The 20,380-nt window shown below is 30.2% G+C and overlaps 11 protein-coding genes across 11 annotated transcripts; 7 read left to right on the forward strand and 4 right to left on the reverse strand.

The window, feature by feature from the left end:
- Positions 1-28: 28 nt before the first annotated feature.
- RTS2 (Rts2p) lies at positions 29-778 on the forward strand (the record flags this gene model as incomplete). The annotated part of the gene is made up of 1 exon (XM_046081212.1): positions 29-778. One exon carries the CDS (start codon positions 29-31, stop codon positions 776-778), a length of 750 nt encoding a protein of 249 aa, XP_045932871.1.
- A 188-nt stretch (positions 779-966) lies between these two features.
- TVP38 (Tvp38p) lies at positions 967-1,977 on the reverse strand (the record flags this gene model as incomplete). The annotated part of the gene is made up of 1 exon (XM_046081213.1): positions 967-1,977. The coding sequence occupies one exon, from the start codon at positions 1,975-1,977 to the stop codon at positions 967-969; it is 1,011 nt and encodes a 336-aa protein (XP_045932872.1).
- Positions 1,978-3,052: 1,075 nt separating this feature from the next.
- Positions 3,053-3,907, forward strand: SCDLUD_005287 (SDR family oxidoreductase; the record flags this gene model as incomplete). Its single annotated transcript, XM_046081214.1, has 1 exon — positions 3,053-3,907. One exon carries the CDS (start codon positions 3,053-3,055, stop codon positions 3,905-3,907), a length of 855 nt encoding a protein of 284 aa, XP_045932873.1.
- A 224-nt stretch (positions 3,908-4,131) lies between these two features.
- SCDLUD_005288 (uncharacterized protein) lies at positions 4,132-5,001 on the forward strand (the record flags this gene model as incomplete). Its single annotated transcript, XM_046076906.1, has 1 exon — positions 4,132-5,001. One exon carries the CDS (start codon positions 4,132-4,134, stop codon positions 4,999-5,001), a length of 870 nt encoding a protein of 289 aa, XP_045932874.1.
- Positions 5,002-5,390: 389 nt separating this feature from the next.
- Positions 5,391-6,128, forward strand: BUD21 (Bud21p; the record flags this gene model as incomplete). The annotated part of the gene is made up of 1 exon (XM_046081215.1): positions 5,391-6,128. One exon carries the CDS (start codon positions 5,391-5,393, stop codon positions 6,126-6,128), a length of 738 nt encoding a protein of 245 aa, XP_045932875.1.
- Positions 6,129-6,272: 144 nt separating this feature from the next.
- Positions 6,273-7,301, reverse strand: ATX2 (Mn(2+) transporter ATX2; the record flags this gene model as incomplete). Its single annotated transcript, XM_046081216.1, has 1 exon — positions 6,273-7,301. The coding sequence occupies one exon, from the start codon at positions 7,299-7,301 to the stop codon at positions 6,273-6,275; it is 1,029 nt and encodes a 342-aa protein (XP_045932876.1).
- A 505-nt stretch (positions 7,302-7,806) lies between these two features.
- On the forward strand, positions 7,807-9,912 carry DIA2 (DNA-binding SCF ubiquitin ligase subunit DIA2; the record flags this gene model as incomplete). Its single annotated transcript, XM_046081217.1, has 1 exon — positions 7,807-9,912. One exon carries the CDS (start codon positions 7,807-7,809, stop codon positions 9,910-9,912), a length of 2,106 nt encoding a protein of 701 aa, XP_045932877.1.
- A 70-nt stretch (positions 9,913-9,982) lies between these two features.
- SCDLUD_005292 (uncharacterized protein) lies at positions 9,983-12,178 on the reverse strand (the record flags this gene model as incomplete). Its single annotated transcript, XM_046081218.1, has 1 exon — positions 9,983-12,178. The coding sequence occupies one exon, from the start codon at positions 12,176-12,178 to the stop codon at positions 9,983-9,985; it is 2,196 nt and encodes a 731-aa protein (XP_045932878.1).
- A 1,042-nt stretch (positions 12,179-13,220) lies between these two features.
- On the forward strand, positions 13,221-15,512 carry PXL1 (Pxl1p; the record flags this gene model as incomplete). The annotated part of the gene is made up of 1 exon (XM_046081219.1): positions 13,221-15,512. One exon carries the CDS (start codon positions 13,221-13,223, stop codon positions 15,510-15,512), a length of 2,292 nt encoding a protein of 763 aa, XP_045932879.1.
- A 292-nt stretch (positions 15,513-15,804) lies between these two features.
- On the reverse strand, positions 15,805-17,661 carry SCDLUD_005294 (conserved putative 4-hydroxyphenylpyruvate dioxygenase; the record flags this gene model as incomplete). The annotated part of the gene is made up of 1 exon (XM_046076907.1): positions 15,805-17,661. One exon carries the CDS (start codon positions 17,659-17,661, stop codon positions 15,805-15,807), a length of 1,857 nt encoding a protein of 618 aa, XP_045932880.1.
- A 1,186-nt stretch (positions 17,662-18,847) lies between these two features.
- On the forward strand, positions 18,848-20,077 carry SCDLUD_005295 (uncharacterized protein; the record flags this gene model as incomplete). The annotated part of the gene is made up of 1 exon (XM_046081220.1): positions 18,848-20,077. One exon carries the CDS (start codon positions 18,848-18,850, stop codon positions 20,075-20,077), a length of 1,230 nt encoding a protein of 409 aa, XP_045932881.1.
- Positions 20,078-20,380: the final 303 nt, after the last annotated feature.

Below are 20,380 nucleotides of genomic sequence, written 5' to 3' on the forward strand. Positions count from 1 at the left end.
AAAAATAAAAAAAAAATAAAAAAAAGACATGTCTGATTTCTCTAAACAAATGAATAAAAAGTTGAAAAGTAGTAGACCATCAAAATTGATCTATTATTGTCAACTATGCGAGAAACAATGTAGGGATGAAAATGGATTTAAACAACACAATAGATCAGCTCATCATTTGAAAATGAAAGCAAAATTAACACCCAAAGATATTGAAGCTTTTAATAAGAATTTTGAACTTGATTTCTTAACGTTCTTAAGATTATCGCACGGTGAAAAATGGATCAATGCCAATAAGGCGTATAATTCATATATTTTGAATAATAAAGACCATATTCATATGAACTCTACCAGGTTTACATCCTTAACAAAATTTATCAAATATCTGGGTACAAAAGGGAAAATTATAGTGAAAAGAGAAGAAGAGGATAACATTTCTGTTGCAGATGGAAAGGAAGACGTATATTACGATGCAGATGAAAGAGAAGAAATAAATTGTAACAGGCTACTGATACGATACATAGACAATTCCATTGAGAATGTACAAAGAAGGCAAAAACTTGAAAAATTACAAAATTCTATTATAAGTGAGGAGGAGAGTCGTCAAGAATTGTTAAGGAGACAGATGCTGAAAAGTAAAAACGCAGACACCATGGATCCGGATGAAGAAAAACAAACAAACGATAAGGAACCAAACAGAACTAACACAAAGAGTTTTCATTTATCATTAAATACTGGTGGTAACAATAAAATATCTAAAAAAAAGAAATTAAAAAGAATAACATTTTAGTATAAGTCATTTCATTTGATTTTTCCATACAAATAGATAAACATATATACAAAAATATGCTTGGAGGAGTGGAAGAAGGGGGAGGGATTGGAATGGAGGTGGAAAGCTATAGACATTAAAAATTTGTGTTATTATTCAATACGTTAGTCATACAGCTTTTTTTTTTTTTTTTTTTCCTTAATTTTCTTTTAAAAGTCAAAGCTAGTAGGATCATTAACAGTTGTATTACTATTGCGATCATCTGCAAATGGGTCTTGTGCAGTACTCTCTAGCTCCAAATATCTTTTTTTTGTTTTAAAATATAATATCCACGCAGTTAAAGTTAGAATGAAAATTGCAAAGAAAATACTCAACAAGTCGAATAACTTGCTGCCCTCACTTTCATCTTGACCCAATCTTTTTAATCTTGACCCAATAAATAGATAGATAATCAGTTTTGGAGATGTAATGGTGGAAGCAATTGCAAAATTTTTGACACTAATACCATATATACCAGCCAAAGCACCATTGGTTAGTGAGTATGGGAATGGACATAGTCTTATCAATGACAATAGCCAATAAGAGTCATGGTCTTGTAATATTGAGGCTACAGCTTCGAATTTTTTATTTGAATGCAATAATTTTTCAGCTTGGGAACTAAAAAATTTGGTAAATACTATAAAGCTGGATACAGATCCTAAAATTGTACCTGCAGCTAAAATAATCCAGCCCTGGAAAGAAATTCCATATACTAATCCACAAGCAGTCGAAAAAAGGGAATAACCAATTAATGGTGGGAATGCCACAAAAAATAAACAAGCAAATAAAATAAAGGGGGTCCAAATGTTTTCTCTTAGCTCATTAGAAGTGTCCACTAAATATTTTAAAATTTTGTTATGGAAAACCAATAACACGATGAACATACAAAATCCAATTAGGGACAGGATGGATAGAATGATTTTTTGCCATGGTTTCAATTTTTGGATTTTTTTTAAAAATTTGGTGCGAACAAAGTGTTTAATTTTGTAAAAGAATCTTTGTCTTGGACTTAAATTGTACAATTCCAGAAAATTTTCCTCACCATTAAAATCATCAAAATCGCCTTCAGTATCTGAGTTGAATATAAACTCGTGATCGTTTATAAAATCACTATTGTTATTGATATTGTTACTATTATTGTTGTCCCAGGAGGATACTCTAGCTTCGTATTGTTCAGTCATTGTTTCGAACACTTTGTACCCTTTTTATTTATGGTTGATATAACTTTTGAATTATTGTTTCTGTTTTTGTTTATATTTGTTTTAGGGATGTTAGAGAAAATATAATCACAAATCAGGTATTGGGGAATTGTAATGAGGGCATATTACAATAGGAGGGATAAGAGAAAAATTTTGTATGGTAAATGTTAATAATGATAAAAAAAAATCAATTCAAATAGACTCAAAATGTCAAATCAACAAATTTTTTTGTATTTTTCTTTTTTTTTTTTTTTATATTAAGAATGAAAAAGGATTTATTGGCAATCCCGAATTACGCGCTTTCCGACAAAGTCCGCATTTAGACAGAAATATTCAAAAAAAAATATTCAAAAAAAAAAATATTCAAAAAAAATGAAATGACGTAATTTATTTAATTTTTAAAACGGATTATTCATAAATAACTAACAAATTAATTGAATTTTAGCCACGAGCAACAACAACCAAAACAAAAATATCATGTAAAATGGTGCAATAATACTTTAAATGTATCTGAACATGTCAATAAAACTTGTTAATTGATAACAAGTCAAAAGGGGGAAAACCATGAATTTGTCAGTAAAGATTAGCAAAATCTGCCGGTGGTGATAAGGCTTTGGTTTTTATCTTTTCTTTTCTTTTATTTGTGACATTGGCAGATCTTACCGATTAATTTGAAAAATAGAAATAAAGTTAATGATTGTCATTACGTAAGAAATTATCCTTATAATTTTTGCTTTTTTTATGTGACCAAAAACAATAAATAAATAGTGATTTTTTTTATCTAAATTAAATTGAATAATATCACTTTTTTTTTTTTTTTTTTTTTCTTTTTTAAATTTTTAAATTTTTAAAGTATAAATTACTCCTGAATATTTTATCAACATATATAAACAACAAACTTTATTAATTTTCTTGTCATCTTTAAAACATCAATACAAGTCTATCGTCTTTTTCAAAATATTAATCTGAATAAAGAATAAATAATATATATAAATAATTATACTATATTATTCTAATTCCCTTATTTACGATACATAACAACGACAAAAAAATAACTATGCCCTCTGCTACAATAGAAAAAAATAATAACATTCTCCAAGATACTCCGTCTTACTTAGAAAATAAATCAGCTTTAGACCTTTTCAATTTAAAAGGTAAAGTTGTTAGTATCACTGGTGCTTCGTCCGGTATTGGATTTGAAGTGGCAATTGCTGTTGCTCAAGCAGGTGCCCATGTGGCTATGTGGTACAATAGCCATCCAATTGAGAAAGAAACTATGAAACTTATATCCTCTAAATATGGAGTTATTTGTAAGAGTTATAAATGTCAAGTAACCGACTACAACCAAGTAGACAACACAATCCGAGATATTTTAAATGATTTTGGTAAAATAGATGTAATGATTGCCAATGCAGGTGTTAGTTGGGACAAAGGTGGTATTCTAGACATACCATCAAACAAAGATGCGGCTTTAGAATGGAAAAAAATTATGGATGTTGATTTAAACAGCATGTTTTATGTGGCTCGGTCCGTCGGCAAAGTATTCCGAAAACAAAAGCAAAGAGGCTCATTCATAATGACAGCGTCTATGAGTGGTCATATAGTAAATGTACCACAAAATCAAGCTGCGTATAATGCTGCTAAGGCTGGTGTTTTACAATTAAGCAAGTCATTGGCTGTTGAATGGAGTAAATTTGCACGTGTTAATACTATTTCCCCAGGATATACACAATCTGCTTTAACAGATGCTTTGCCTACAGAATGGAGGGATACTTGGAATAAACTAACTCCAATGGGTAGATTGGCATATCCCAAAGAATTAGTTGGCGCATACATTTATTTGGCTAGTGACGCTTCTACTTTTACTACTGGTGCCGATATAGTCATTGATGGTGGGTATACTTGTGTGTGACACAAAAGTAAATAATTTTATTTAATTCATATATATATATATATATATAAATATAGCCATTGCTTACACTTTGTCATAACTTTTTAAACATTTAAACTGTTAGTGTTTAATTTTTATTTTTATTTTTATTTTTATTTTCTTTCAATTATTTAATGTCTTGTTTGATATTAAAGTTACATCTGTTTTTTTTGAACACCAAGGGACAAAACATAACTTATATATACATGATTGACAAGTTAATACCAAAAAAAACTTCAAGGGGTAGTTCAAGAAGTAGTTCTTCTCACGCCATAACTACCCATGACCTAATTTCACCAAAGAACTATAATATAGCTCTTCATAAAAAACACCATTTATTAAAAATACATCATAACAGTTACCTTGATAACAACAATAATAATAATAATGTAGATGAGAAAAAAATAAAACCAAGCTCTAATAATAAAAATAAAATGGAAGAAGAAAATAATATTCAAAAAGGTACTAACCAACATAAAGCCAATAAGCTGAATATGAAAAAAAGTCTCATGGTAAACCCTAACAACACAAAAATGACTGCGAAAGAAAAAGAACTTTCAGTTGGACAAGACAAAGAACTGGTTTCTCATAAAGAAGAACTACCAAATACTATTATAAAAAAGTATGCGGAAAAAGAATTTGATACAGTTGGCAATGAGCTGAATGTTGGCTGCAACAACAATGCTTCTGATGTCATAGCTGATGATCATCTTCTTATTAACGCAATTATTCCTGATCTAGAGCGAGGTGCAGAGATCAATGAACAAACACAGTTATTATTACCCTCGTCACCATTGCCAAACAATAGATTGAACAATGATGTAAACAATAACATCGGCAATAACGGTAATTGTAATATTATATACAAGTATTATTGTTTGATATTGCAAATGCTGCTGAATTTGTATCAAAGAAATAAGAGGGTATTTTATGCGTGCATAGCCGTAGTATTCATTGGTACTGTCATCTACACTGTAGTCACTGGTAGGTTTCCTAAATATTTGATATTTATAACAAAAGCTACATTGTGCTATATATTTGGATCTCTATTTGATGTTACATTTTGTACCATATAATAAGTTTCTAGCATCACATTTATTTATTTTTTGGAAATTAAAGTAATTTGCTATTGTCTCAAGATGTTAAAACTAAGTAATTATATATATATATTTACATACATTTTGTTTCTTAAAAATATTGTAAAATTGAACTCAGCAAAAAGGGAAAAAAAAAGTTATTTTAAGAGATTTTTAAACACGTTTCTTTTTTTTTTTTTTTTTTTTGTTTTTTGTTTTTTTTTTTACTTTCTGAAAAATTAAAAAAAAGGCTCTAAAAACATTAAATCAGTACAACTTTTCATCTTTATTTTATAAGTCATTTCTCTTGAAACATTAAACAAAATAACTTTTTTTGCAGATTTAAAAGAAAAAAAAAATAAAGAAAAAAACAAATATATTAATAAAATATGAGCTCACACATCAAATTTGATTCTGAAATTCCACCTTTGGCAACAAAAAATAAGAATAACCTCACAGACACACCTTTAGATAAACCAGTTTCAAAAAAAGAACAAAAATATAACAATGATTATAATTCCGACAGCAGTAGCAATGATGATGAAGCACCTGAAGAAGAAGGCTTATCCGAATCTGCAAAAAAAATTGAAGAAAACTTGAAAAAACAAGAAGAAGCCCTTATACAAGAAAAAGGTAAGTTAAAAGCTAAAAGGAAAGCCCAGACATTAAAGTTTCAAGAGCAACAAAAACTAAAGCAACAGAGATTGGAATTAGAGAAGGCCAAACTTTTAGAATTTGAAAAACAATTAAAATTAAGAGAACAACAAGAGGATGAATCCAAACAGAAAATCCAAGCCTTACAAGAATTACCACAAGAGCTTTTTGATAATTTGGAAAATGATGAACAATCACAGAAAAAAGAAAACCAAGTACCAAAACATATTAACTTTAACGATCCAGAGTCTCTACTACTAGAGAAAAATGATTGGTCAGAAAACAAAAAATCAATTCTAAATGAAAAAAGGAAAACCCTGAAAAAATTAAGAAAAACACAGATTACTAAAAATGGTTTCATTGTTTCGAAATTGTCTACTAAATCCACATTAAAGTTTGCACCTAAATCAGAAAAAAAAGTGCTAAGTGTTAGAGATAAATGGTTAAGAAGAAAAATTACCAACAGAAAATAAATACCAATAGTCAAACCCTGATATAATTAAAAGTACATAAAGAAACACGCACGTATATATATGTATAATATTTTTCATCCTTTTTTTTTTTTTTTTCGTTTTGTTTTGTTTTGTTTTGTTTTGTTTATACATTAACATGACACTTTAATCTTCCTTAATGAAAAAGGATATAATTGTAGGGATACTGGTCCCAATACAAACAAACAATGCATCAAGTCCATGATCGGTATCAGCTTTTTCCTCAGCATTACCCTGAAAATCCATTTCTGAAACGTTATTAGGATCGTAACTCTCTTGGGAACTAATTTCCACCTCTTCATTGCCAGAGAATGCTGTAAAAGAAGCATACAATAAGCTACCGCCACTAATTAACAACAAGTCAGCCGCAAACCATGTCATAAATCCATTGTTTTTAACCACACTGCAAAATCCACCAACAATAAGGTATCCTAAAGGAGTAGAAAACGCAAATGCCCATAAATTCGAAACTATTTCTAAATACGGTAATTTCTGTTTGGATATCATTAAGCTGGTTAATGATAAAACTGCAGGGATTTTATGAATGATAATTGCAATATACATCACGAATTTTAATGATTGTGTAGTGGTTGCAGCTCCAAGTGAAACACCGTCAGAAATTCCATGTATCACCAATGCAAAAACAACATTATTCTCTAAAATAATTGGCATACTTTTCCAAAAATTTATTGCATCAAAGTAGCTGTTTAATCTTTTTTTTTGAAAGTTGTCATCTTCTATTTGAAAGGAAGAAAAGGATGATTCAGCGTCAGGAATCAGTTCAGTATTTATTTTCCTATTTTTTATTATACGGTGAACAACCAAATTATCTAAGAGATAGACTATCAAAAACCCAGTCAATATATTTAAACCGACATTACCACCATTTTCAATCACACTATAAACACCTTCTGGGATGACGAGCATGAATGATGTACCCAATAGCATACCAATGCCAAACTGCGATAAATACTTGAAAATAAAATTAATTTTTGAATTAGGATTATATTGTTGTTCTTTCCATTTTTTATAAAACATTAAGGGTATCATTCCTATTAAAAAAGTAGCTACATGGAAAAGTAGGGCTGTTAATAGCAGTTCTGAGATAGACGCACCAGAGATTTCTCTATCGCTATCATTATCATTTGTATCCATTCTTATATAAAATAATATTAAAGTGAATGAAAAAAAAAAAAAAAATAAGGATAAATTAAAATAAGAAAAACAATAACTGTATTTGAATCTAATCCTATATCAATTCCTTAGAGATCTTGGTGCCTTTTTATTTTAAAAGATTCTTTTTCTTCTTATTTTATTAGCATGATTATTCACATGTTCTTATCACGCATGTAAAAAAAAAAAAAAAAAAAGATATACGTACAATTTTACAATAAGAAAAAAAAGCCAAAAAATAACATGAAATTTTTCCATTTTTTTCTTTTTTCCGTCATAAAAATCTCACCACTTTTCGGATAATGTTCCAAGTCGTTTCTTCGGGTTTCGGTATATGCTCTTCATGCTTTTATTATCAGATGACGATTTGCTTTGATTTATTTGTCACATTTTCTTGTTAAGCATCACGTAAATCTAATAAGCTTTCTCACCATCAGAACATAACATCAAAACTAACATCAAAAATAAAATTAAAGGATTTAAACAAATGAATAAAGATTCAACAGACAATGTGATTACCAAGGTTATCGATGTTGGCAAAAAATTTTATAAAGTTGGCGAATATAGAAAAGCATGTAAAATGTTTGATAAAGCTGTTATGCTGGCTGAGTCATACACAGAAGATCAATTAGAAAAACTAAGACTGGAATTTGGACTCTCCAAAAGATGTCCGTACAATAAAAACACCCTTTGGCACCCTCAATTATGCCAGATTTTAGATAATAGAGCATTGACCCATGAAAAACTCTGTAATTTTGAAAAAAGTTTAAACGATGCAAAAACTATGATTGAATTGGAACCGTATAATCTAAAGAGTTATATAAGATACGGAAAAACTTACCAATTCGGAATGAACAAGTGCAGAGAAGCATATTTATGCTATTCAAAGGGGTTGAAAATGGCACAACTTGGTAAAAAAAAGTATGATATCTGTCCTGCGGAAAAACATATGCGTTGGATCAAAGCCCAGATAAATTTTATAAAACCAAGTTTGAAAAATAATAAAGAAACAAATAATACTGCTTCCAACTATAAAAAAAGAATATCTGAAGATATGTCTATAAATAGGACAAAGAAGCCGAAGCAATCAATGGTTCAGGATTTTATAGACATATTGCCCAATGAATTACTTTGTAAAATTTTTCAGAATTTGGATAACAGAGATTTAACGAATTGTATGGTTGTAAACAGTAAGTGGAATCGTTTATTCTACTTTTTCCCCAATATTTTATTTTCAAAAAAAAGTTTAAACCTCAAGTCAACTACACAAATAAGAAATTTAAATTCTTTTATAAATAAATGCAGAACTATTCAGCCCCGTGTGATTCTAAACATCAATCAGCTAAATTTCAAGTCAGTAACAGCAGTTAACGAAGCGAAAACACTTGCACTGCTTTTCAAAACTTTTAAAAAATACGACGTAATTAAACAATTGATTTTAAACACCTTTGGGGTTTCTAATGTCATGCTATTGGAATTTATAAGGGACAATGAATGGAGTGAAAACTTGCAGAAAATAAGTATTATATGCCAATATGCATCCATTTCTAACTTTGAATGGCTATTATTAGGACTTTGTCCTCACTTGAAGGATGCAGAGATAATATATCAAAGTTTTTCCAGTAATAGAACAATCAAAATAGATGAAAGACTTTATGGTAGTTTTACTTCGAATAAAAGTTTTGAAAGTCTAGAAACATTAAAAATAATATCCTTAATAACTCCGCAAACAAGCACAGAAAAGTTTATTACTTGGAATGGTCCACCAAAAAGTTGCAAGAATTTACAAACTTTGATAGTAGCAGGAGTTTCCCTACCAAAGAGTTTCCATTGGCTTCATAACAGTTTCCCCAACTTGAAAACATTGCATTTGGAAAAAAATTATAACTCACCAACATTGGGTGATTTTTTGGGATTTATTTTTAACAATAAGCTTTCGTGTTCCCTGGTTAAATTGACTTTTAGAGAGAGCAAAATTAATCGCCCAAACGTTGTATTTTCTAATTTTCAACAGCAATACACTCGAGCTTCAAGCGAAAGTAATGATTTTCAAGCATCAATTAAAATTTTTAAGAAAAACTTGTCTCATTTAAAATATTTGGATTTTTATTCAAGCTCTATAACGTTTGATATACTATTAATAGTTTTGAAAAATTTGAAAACTGGCAAGTTACAAAATCTCAACTTGGGTGACTGTCCTAATTTATTGTTTAACACATTGGACTATAGTGCCAGCAAAGAAATATGGGATTTGCTCCCAAACTTAGAACGGCTTTATTTACCAAAAATACTGGGTTTAAGCAAAAGAACGCTAGAAAATTTTTTAATCAGGAATCTGCATAATAAGAATAGGATCAAAATTCTAGACTTATCGTTTAACCCAGAGTTGAAAGGCGCCGATGTTTGGTCGTTATCAACAACACTATTCAATAATTACAACATTATACTTGACAAATTAATTTTAAACAATTGCGAATCTATAGATCCAAATACTTTGACATTGATAAAAACCAAAGGATTAGTTAAAGAAATCGAATCTAACTATGCAAGAGCAAAATGGAACGTATTTGGGGTGAACAGTTATGTTTTGTAATATATATATATATTTTCCATGTATGTAAATAATATGCATTCATTTTTTTTTTTTTTTTTTTTATTTTATTTTATTTTCTGGACCTACGTTTTTTATTTTTCTTCTGTTTCTTCTTACCTGGCGGAGTCTTTAAAGGAGGATTAGTGTCTGACAGGGAAGCCGGGATAGTTTTTTGTTCGTTTGCTGGGGAGACAACTACATCATTTGGATTACATAGGACAGAAATTGTTTCTGTTCTTTTCCTGTTCACAACATTAGATAACCCTGTTGGCGTGTATGTCAACGAAATGGAATGTTCTCTTCTGGGGGAAGTAAAACCAGTTTCAGGAACGAAAGGTGATAAAACATGCTGTTGGCCTAATGTTTCCATTAAGGTTGGTGATAGTGATGATTCTCTACTAAGTTGCTCTTCCTCTTCGGACAATATTTCATTCAAAGCGTTATGCAATGGGTGATCTGATCCTGTTAGTAAAGGAGTGCCCATTATTGGAAGTTCAGATGTTATTAAATCAGCACCCTTGGAATTAGATATTATCTGAGTCTTTAAGTATGTGATTGCTTTATCCAATTCAAACTCTTGAGCGCAATGATTTTTGATTATACTCATTTTCGGCCATGTGGCCCTAGCACCTTCGATAGTTTCCTCTAGTAAAAAATTTTGTGTTGGATTTTTCAACATTTTGTTAAACGATAAAAGCATTTTCAAATCAGGTAAAATAGTTATATCACCAGAATATTGCTGCAAAAATACTGATCTTAGCTTGGTTAGCAAATTTGTAGCTATCCCCAGTTCTGTACCCATTTCCAATAGATGTACAACCTCATTAACGCAGAAACTTGATATTTGGTTTAATTTTGTTTTAAACCTAGCGCTAATTTCGTCTTCTATTTCTCCACCAACACAAGAGATTGACAATTTCAAAAAGGGGAAAACATGTACATTTACTTGGCACGCAATTATATGATCCACGTTAAACATTTCGGACAATCTCGAAATGGGCAAGTCGTTATCAACAGAGCCATCCATGAATTTGACAGAACTGCTATTCCATTCTTTGGTCTCACCTGTATTTGGATCTTTTTCATACAATGGGGTGGATGGGAAAATTCCCGGTAAAGAACAAGATGCACATACGGCAGACCAGATCAATACATTGGGTGCAGTCAAGTTATTTAATAATCTTGGTTGTTCATAAACGGAGGCCGGCGATACAGTAACATTTAATATTTTACCAGTTTTATTGTAAGCCTCTCTGAAGGTGAGATCTCCCAGAAACCCAATCATAGTATTGACCAAATGCCTGTTGTCAAACCAAGTACCATTTTGCAGAAATCTAGATACTTTGATCAACAAATTTTCGCTTTCGCTTTTTTCCGAATCATCTTGGAAAATGTTAAAGGATTTGCTCAATACTTCTTCAAGAAGACCTATTATCTCTTCCTTTTTATGGATACACAAAATGGATGCTACAATTGCGCCTGCACTACTACCACTGATCACTTTGGGCAAGAGATCATGTTCATATAAAGTAGCCAATACACCAATATGGAAAAGTCCAAAAGTACCTCCGCCAGATAAAACCAAGGCTGTTCTGCCAACTTTTTTCCTTGTCTGCATAAATATATTTAAAAGAATTCTGTCATCTATGTGTGATTCGTGTAACAATTCATTTATAGACAAAATACATTCCTCTAAATAGTCTTCTATCAGTTTTTTTGTTCCCACATGTGAATGCCTATATAGGTTTAAATCACCCATGTTCCCCAAATTTCTTTCCCAAGTAGTTCTAATTAGATATAACAATGTATCGTAATCCTTATTGTTTCTAGCATTTCTCAAATTGTCCAAGTTTTCTTCGATCAGCTTGTAGTCGTAAAGGGTTGATTCTTTGTCTAGTTTCCAACGAACAGTTTCTGGGTTCAAAGAATCTAACTGCAAAGCGGCCGAATACCAGGATTCATAGGAAGTGGAATAATGTTTTTCTTCTATTAAGTTTTGAATAACTTGTTTTTTGTTATAGTCGGGTTGTATTAACTTTAAAAAGAAACCAGTTAATTCACTTATAGTTCCACTTATACTTGATATGTAGTTATTTTTTTTCCTCTGTCTCTCTTCTGTTATAAAATCGTGTAAGGTACAGTTAGTTTTTTCGTCATTTAAAACCCTTGGAATATTCTCTTTGCCTGGGTTATTTTTCCATTTTGTTAAAGAGTAGTATTTATAAAATAGATATTGTGTGATATTAGTGAGTGGATTTTCGGTCATTTGTCAGTAGTGGTTTTGTTTTGCTTCGATGTTTATGGTACTCAAAAATGTGAGCATTCCAAGATTTTATTATCTATGCAAAGATATATTATATATATATATTTATTTTTATTTTTTTTTTTTTCTATGTTGATTTTAAAGTTTACAAAAAAAAATATAAAAATAGGTTTTCTAAGGCCGAAGGATTTCGGAAATAAGAGATGGAAAATACACGAAGTGGTTTCATTCCGAAGTCCGGTGGAAAACTTCTTTTTTTTTTCTGCCTTTCTACGTCCGTTTGCCAAGACCAATAAAAAAAAAAAAAAAGCAACAGTAAAAATAAATATTTTTAGTACGAGCGGGCAAAAGAAAGATAAAAATAGAATCAAAATCGAACAAAAACATCATCGATATTATTATTAAGCCTTGGCAAAGCTTATTTTCCATTCCAGCTGCGTGCTAATCAAAATGGATTACAAGTCCGGCAGGTACACAATGTCCGAACTGGCTTTTTTTTTTTTTTTTTGCTTTTTTTCCTTTTTATCCGTACGAGATTTCCGCTTGTTGGTTTGATTGCTCGCACGCGAAAAAAAAAAAAAAAAAATTCTAGAAATCTCAGCTTTTCCGTTAATGACTATCATTTCTTTCTACGGCCTTTTACAATCATTTTTTGCTAATTTTAAACTTAAAAAAAAAAAAAAAAAAAAAAAAAAAAAAAGTTTTTAACGCTAAGCTTTTTACATTTTTAATTTATTTGTTTTTTATTCTTTCATTTCAAGCATTGATAATAAATCCACAGGATCCACATTGAATAAATACATAACCATTTTCCCCTTTTCCTCTTTTGTTATTTCCATTTTCTCGTTTTGCTCTTTTTTAAAAAAAAAAAAAAAAAAAAAAAAAAAAGTATATTAATACTTCATTTCATCAAGAATCAAACTGTTGTATACCGCCGCTCATATAACACTTTCATAAACTTTCCCTATTTGTATCAAACCGTTTGTAACAAATTGCCAGAGTATAATCTAATAAAAGCATCCATTCATTTGTACATACATATAACATGTTTAATTCACCATTTCCACCATTAAACCGCAAAGTTAGATACAGAACTGCCATGGAAAGAGCAGGGTTTGATGTTAATAAAAATGCTGCTGAAAAATCAAGTTCATCAAACTTTTCATTATATAGCAAGAAAGTACCATTTGGTAGTAGTGTATTTAATACACCAGTTCAACAACAATTACCCTTTAGCAAAAATACTAATACCACACAAAGTAGCAATGTAACTTCTCCTGCTTTGAAAAAAGAAAATACAGCATTAATAAACTCACCATATCTTTCTAAAAAAGAGAACATTCCTGAAGTAAAAATAGCTAATTCTGATGACAATAATTCCAAGAGTAGTATTGACCTTTTCGTTTTCCCAGAAAATAGTGTCTCTCGTGAGGAAATTGAAAAAATGGAAACTGAAAATGACTACCCACCTATAAGTGAAAGTTTGGACAAGAATTACCAATCAACTAATAATATTAATGAATCTACTGCTTCTATTAATGCATCCACTACAAATGATAAAAAGAATGATACTTTAGATAACAATTCTATGTCTATCTCTCCCTTTTCTGATATTAAAAACCCATATTCCCAAGGAAATAATATGTCCGTAACAAATCCTAGTGATACTAGTTCAATCATCACTGCAGCCATAGAAAAGGGAAATTTTGAAGCTAGACAGAAAAGTTTTGATATGTTAGTTTCTGCCGATTCTTATAATCCTGACAAAGACATGGGTGAACTAGCTTTTGGAACTTTAGAAGTTGTTGATATTAGTATTGCCGACAAGGATAGCAAAGTGCAGAGTAAAGAAGAAACACAAAACATGAGAACTGAACTTAAAACACCGGTTGAGATAAGGGAAAAAACAAAACAAGAAGACCTTAAACATGGAAATTTAAAAGAATCCCCGAATGTGATATCTAACAACTATGGTAACACCACTAATAGTGGAGCTTCGCAATTAATCTTTAATGAGCAAGTACCGCCAGATATTTTGGAGGAAGAGGGAAACGTGTTTGATCCACATCATGATGAAATTTTTGATACTAATAATGGGTTTTCTTCAATGGAGCAAAAGGGGGTTTATTCTGATGCGATTATGAACATTAACAATAGTAACAAGGAAACCCAGGAAAATAGGTTTCCCAGTGAAGATATGTTTATAAAACAAATGGAGGAATCTAACACCAAGACATCTAAACAGTTGAAAGAATTAATGTCACAATTAAATATTTCTTCTGATTCCAAGGATGAGGCGATGCACGCTGTTGATAAAGATGGTACGCTTCATGAAATGGGAAACAGCAAATCAAGTTTGAATTTACCACCAGGCGCTGTGAGTGACGATGATGATGACGATGGTAATGGAAATCATATGAATAAATCCAGTGCCTATTTATCAAATTTTTTGGTCGATCAAAATGCTCTGAATCTTTTGAAAAATATGGATAATAATGCCACTATTGATAGTTTATCCAGTGCTGTTTTTTTCAGTAAAAATAAAGAGGGTGTTTTAACCCAATTTCAAAATGAAACACAGCTTGGCATATCTACGTCCAATTCCTTTTCGCTAGGATCAGTCAATGAAGCAAATGACAAGGATGCTAATAGTCGTAGTAACTCCACAATTTTAAGTTTTAATGAAGAAGAGCAAGCTGGGGATGACGCTTCTATATTGGAGTTTGAAGAAGCAGATATTAGTACATCAACCCAAGACCCAAGCTTAGATTTTGGCTCGTTCCCTGAGAAAAACAACAATAATCACAATGGGACTTCTACAATAGAAGATGTTGTAGAAGAAACGAAACCTTTATCTATAACCTATCCCGCAGGCGAAGGCCCTTGTAGAACCTGTAACCAAGAAATATTACCACATGAAAAAAGAATATATTCAAAAAAGGATAATGAATTATCTGGACAATGGCATCGTAAATGTTTCCATTGCAGCAAATGTGAGCTGAAATTTAATAGAAACATTGCCTGTTATATACTGGATGATATGCCATATTGTCAGTTTCATTATCACGTGACTAATAACAGTATATGTAGAACCTGTTCTGGGTTTATAGAGGGTGAATGTTTGGAGAGTGATGCGAAAGAAAGGTTTCACATTAAATGTTTAACCTGTTTTATATGCCATCAAATTATCAATGAGGACTATTATATTTATAATAATTTACTAGCTATATGTACGAATCATGATTTGGATCAGCTGGTTGAGGGAGGCCTAGAAGGGGATGGAAATACTGGGGCTAATTCCATTTCCAAAAGAAGAACGCATTTTGTGGAAACTTGAAATAGAAAAATAAAAATCAGTATGGTAGTGATAAGTTCATTAATTTTATGATTGTGTTAATATATATATATATATATATTTTGTATTCCCTCATTTTCTTTTATTTACAAATTGTATTGCATTTAACTTAGCTCAAATAAATATATAAGTATTTTTATATTTTTATTTGTAAATATTACAAATATGTGTCTTTATTTTTTGTTTCTTAATATATATATATATATATATATATATATATATGATTATTATTATTCTAATATTATATTTGTATCTAATATCTTAATAATGCTAATTATTCTGTCTTTTTTTTTTGTACACCTTTTTTTTTTTGCAAAAGTTCCATTGATTCAAATGATGATTTAAAATTACTTTCACCAAACCCTTGATAATTGTTTTTTTGAATAATTTCAATACAAATGGTGGGCCTGTCATTCAAAGGCTTAGTAAATAGTTGTAATAAATAATTTCCTGCAGTCGTATCAAAATCTATCAAAATACCCTCTTTTTTCAATTGTTTAAAATCTTCATATAAGATAATATTATGATTGTGTAATTTTTCCCAGATTGCTTTATAATAAGATTCAGGAACATCAATAAATTGAACGCCTCTTTTTCTCATTGCACTAATTGTACTTAGTATGTCGGTGGTTCTAAAGGCAAGATGTTGAATTCCAGAGCCATTATTAAATTCCAAAAATTCTTGAACTTGGGACTTTCTTAAACTCTTAACTGGTTCATTTATATTGAACTGTATTTCTGAGTTATCGTTGGATAAGACAGTAGATCTTGAATCAACAAAACCTGTTAATGCACCATTTTCCTCAAAGTCTTTGTATTCCTTGAATTTAAAAACTTTTTTGTATAATTCAACAGTTTTGTCTAGCTGTTTCCAATCTTTGTTGTAAACACAATGATCGATGTTTTTAAGGGGCACTGGTGGAAAGTTGGAGTTGATAAAGTCAAGCCATTCAATAGAATAAATTTTTTTGATTATATCCGTCGAATAGTAATATCCTGGCAAAAAAAAATCATCATTAATATGCTGGCTTAAAAGTTTACATGTTGACTTATCTATCAAAGTGTGGTGCAACTCATCCCCTTGAAGATTTTTATTTTTAACGTTGGCATTCAATTCAATAGTTGCCTTTGTAATATAATCATTATTTGCCTGATTGTAGTAGATTTTCTCTGGCGGACTAACGCTTTTGGCACCATTTTTTAATGCTTTTTTATAAGCCTCTTCTACATTATTTACTTCAAAGGAGATATCTTTAACACCATCACCATGTTTTTGTAAAAAGCTAATAATTTCTTGTGCGCGACAAAATTCTAGGTCATCGATACCTTCATTCTTTTTATTCTTCCCTTTTGGTGATGATTTATTTAAAGGCGAGTTTAATTTTATAGGTGACTGAAATTCCAAGATAACATCGCCATTTTTAATAACATGTGAACAAACATATTTATTTCCAGTTTCTAAACCTTGGTAAGCAATGGGTTTGAAGCCCATGGTGAGGATGAAAAACATGGCAGCTTGTTTTGAATTAAAGACATACCAAGTAATATGAGAGTATTTTTTATAAACTGGAAAGTCAACGACTCCCCAGACATTGAAAAAATCTTGAACGCAAGTGGCCAAAAAATCTGATTTTGGGGTTTCACGGTTCAAGTTTCTCAAAGTAATATTAAACAGTTTTTGGAATTTCTCATTTAATGGTACTATCTTGGAATCTGCGGTATTGCTGATGTCTGAAAATGATTCTAACTTGGTTACCAATACAGGGGTGTTGAGGTGTTTTGAAATTTTAGGTGGAGAGCTATAAGTGTCTCCAACAGCCAAACACAGATCTTTTTTGTCTTGGATACTATCTGTTGTTTCAAGTGGTTCATGAACACCATGTTGAAGAATATCAAAGAATTCATTTGAACTTTCTATGGAGGAGGAAGTATCTAAATAAGTAGTATCAAAACTGTAATTATCTTTGTCTTCTTCTTTATCAGTAATTTTAAGGTCATGATCATCAGTACTTGTGTAATCAATGCCGATTTTGTCTGTTTTAATACATTGAACTTCAATTTGAGATTCGATTAAGTGTTTCTTACTTTTAGAAAAAGTTAAAGGGATGTTATCAAAATTATTAGCTTGCATTGTTTCTTTATTATTTGTATGTGTTAATTGTTTAGGTTTATTTATATTATTTGTATATTCTTTTTCCTTTTTTTTTTTTTCTTTAGCCTTGAGTTAAATAACAATTTAATACTAATTGTTGAATGTTTATATAAGATCTTTTTTTTTTTTTTTTTTTTTGTAATAGCCAAATTAAAATATTGACACTAAAATTTTAAAAAGTGTCAGCCACAGCCAAAAATGGAAAATGGCACAAAGAAAAATCCAAAAATTTTGTTTGTTTTTTGCTGGTAAGAAAAAGCTGACATTGCTTTCCAAAATTGTGAATTTGCCCAAATAGGAGAAAATTTCCATTTTTGGAAATTTTAATGAAAACAATAAAAAGGAATTTTTATTTCGTGTTTTTTTTTTTTTTTTTTTATTTTTTTTGTATTTTTTTCTCCTTTTTTTTTTATTTTTATCTTCTTTAAAATCAATAAAATTTAATTGCCATCACAAATTTGAAAGTCATTGGAAATAACAACCACTTTAACTTGTACAGAAAGACATTCAAGGTATTCAACGATATATCAAAATATTCTTTGCTATAAAAAAGAAAAGAAATAAAGTCATAATCTCGTTTCTTTGATGTTTATGCCTGTTTTATATTACAAAGGGAAGAATTAACAGTAAACAAACAAATAAACAAATAAACAAAAATAAAAGAAAAGAAAAAGAAAAAGAAAAAGGTATCAAGAACCACTACATCTCCATTCGATACTTCAGAATACAAACAACTTTATATACGAAAAGTTAGTCTTCTTACAAGTAATATAGACAACGTCCTTTAAGATTTTTCCATTTTCTATATCCCCGTTTCCACATTATTTGAGACCTATATTCAAAATCATAAAATAACTTTTTGATACATCGTTATTTTACTTTTTTTTTTTTTTTTTTGCTATTATTATTTTTATTTTAATTTGTTTTAATTAATTTATTTATTTATTTTTTTTTTCCTTCTTCTTTGCATATTTATTTTTTCGCCGAATATTTTGCTCCACTTTAAATATAAAATTGATTATCCAACCAATAATTATCATCTAGGTATTATCAATAGTACAGTCAGCTACAAAAGGTTAAAAATAATACTGGTAATAACAAAAGTAGCAATAAAAACAAATATTTAATTACTACAAAATCTATATTACATTTCACTGAAACAATTATGAAGGAGGAAAGTGAAAAAGGTGAAAAAAAAGAACAACATTGTGATGAACAAAAGGAACCCAGTACACCTTCCAAAACAAAATTGAAAGTCACCACTACCACATCACCAACGTTTAAAGGTGGACTGGATGTAGCTGCCAATACATCTATTGCAAAATCACCAAAGATTCTGAAGACACCAATCAAAAAAAATAAAAGTTTGGAATCTATTCCACAAATCTCTTCAACAGTAACATCATCAAGGCCCCTAAGTATACGTTTACTTTTATCACCGGAAAAAAACCCAAGCGATAAATTAAATAATACTTATTTGGATTCTTTGGCTAATAATACAACTAATGACAGGAAAGTACATAGGGGAGTGTCCAAATCTACCTCCTTACCAAATGTTTCATTGAAACCACCTTTGACACCGCAAACTATCAGAAATACTAATCTTTTTTTATCGCCGTCTCCAAGATTAAGCTTACTCTCTCCAAATGTTGAATATACAAACAACGCTACGCCTAATTTTGCTAGCGGCAAAGATGACGTTCTGGTACCAATACATGAGCTATCAGAGAACTTGAAAAGTAGACTCAATTATGCCTATGAAAAACTAAAGTTAAAAAGTGAAATAAATTACCAACAGCAACAGCAGCAACCAGTATCGCCCATCAACAGAAGGAGGTTTTCAACGGGCTATTATTCAAACCCTACTTTAGAACCAGCATACAATGAAAAATTTTATAATAGTGATGGAGAAGATAATGAAGATAATAGTGCACATCAAGCATTTTTGAAAGCCATGAGCAGCCCCAAAAAAAAGAAAAGAAATAGACATTTGGGGTTGATGAACCAATCTGGTTTAATATATAACATATCGTCATCGCATTCATTATCTGAAAAACAAAGAAAAGAGAATGAAACATCCTCTTCATCAGCACTTTTTATTGTGCCAAAAACAACACAGAGCGTTGCATCTGAAGCAGATGCAGTTCAAAGTTTGATAACTCTTTCATCAGGTGGTAATAATGCTACTAATGATGTACGTGCAGACTTTGAACTGTCTCAAAGACAAATGCTTTATAATAAGTCTTTGCAGATTACAAATTTAAACAATAACGGTGTTGCTAACAATAATGATGGTAGTATTATTAATAATACTTGTGAACCCACCATTAAGGAAAATAATACTATTAGTAGTAGTAGTACCAGTAACAGCCTGAGCGAAGAAAAGCTTGCTTAATTTTTATTTTTATTTTTATTTTCACAGTTTCCAATACTCGAATTCGATTTTCCAACATGCTTATAGGATTTTCATCAATGTCATACGTATACAGTTTTTTTTTTTTTCATTTATTTTTGTTTTCTATTATTTTGCTTCTTCTTTGCTTTTTTGCAATTTACCATTTCATCTTTAGGTTCTTTTTTTTTTTCCAATTATTGCTAACATTATGTATTCTTTTTTTGTATTTATTTTTTTTTTATTTGCATTTTAAGAAATTATTTTTCTATTTTCTTTTCGTTTTGAGCTTCACTGACGCATTTA

The sequence above is a fragment of the Saccharomycodes ludwigii genome, chromosome VII, assembly GCF_020623625.1.
Source record: "Saccharomycodes ludwigii strain NBRC 1722 chromosome VII, whole genome shotgun sequence".
NCBI classification, from domain to species: domain Eukaryota; kingdom Fungi; phylum Ascomycota; class Saccharomycetes; order Saccharomycodales; family Saccharomycodaceae; genus Saccharomycodes; species Saccharomycodes ludwigii.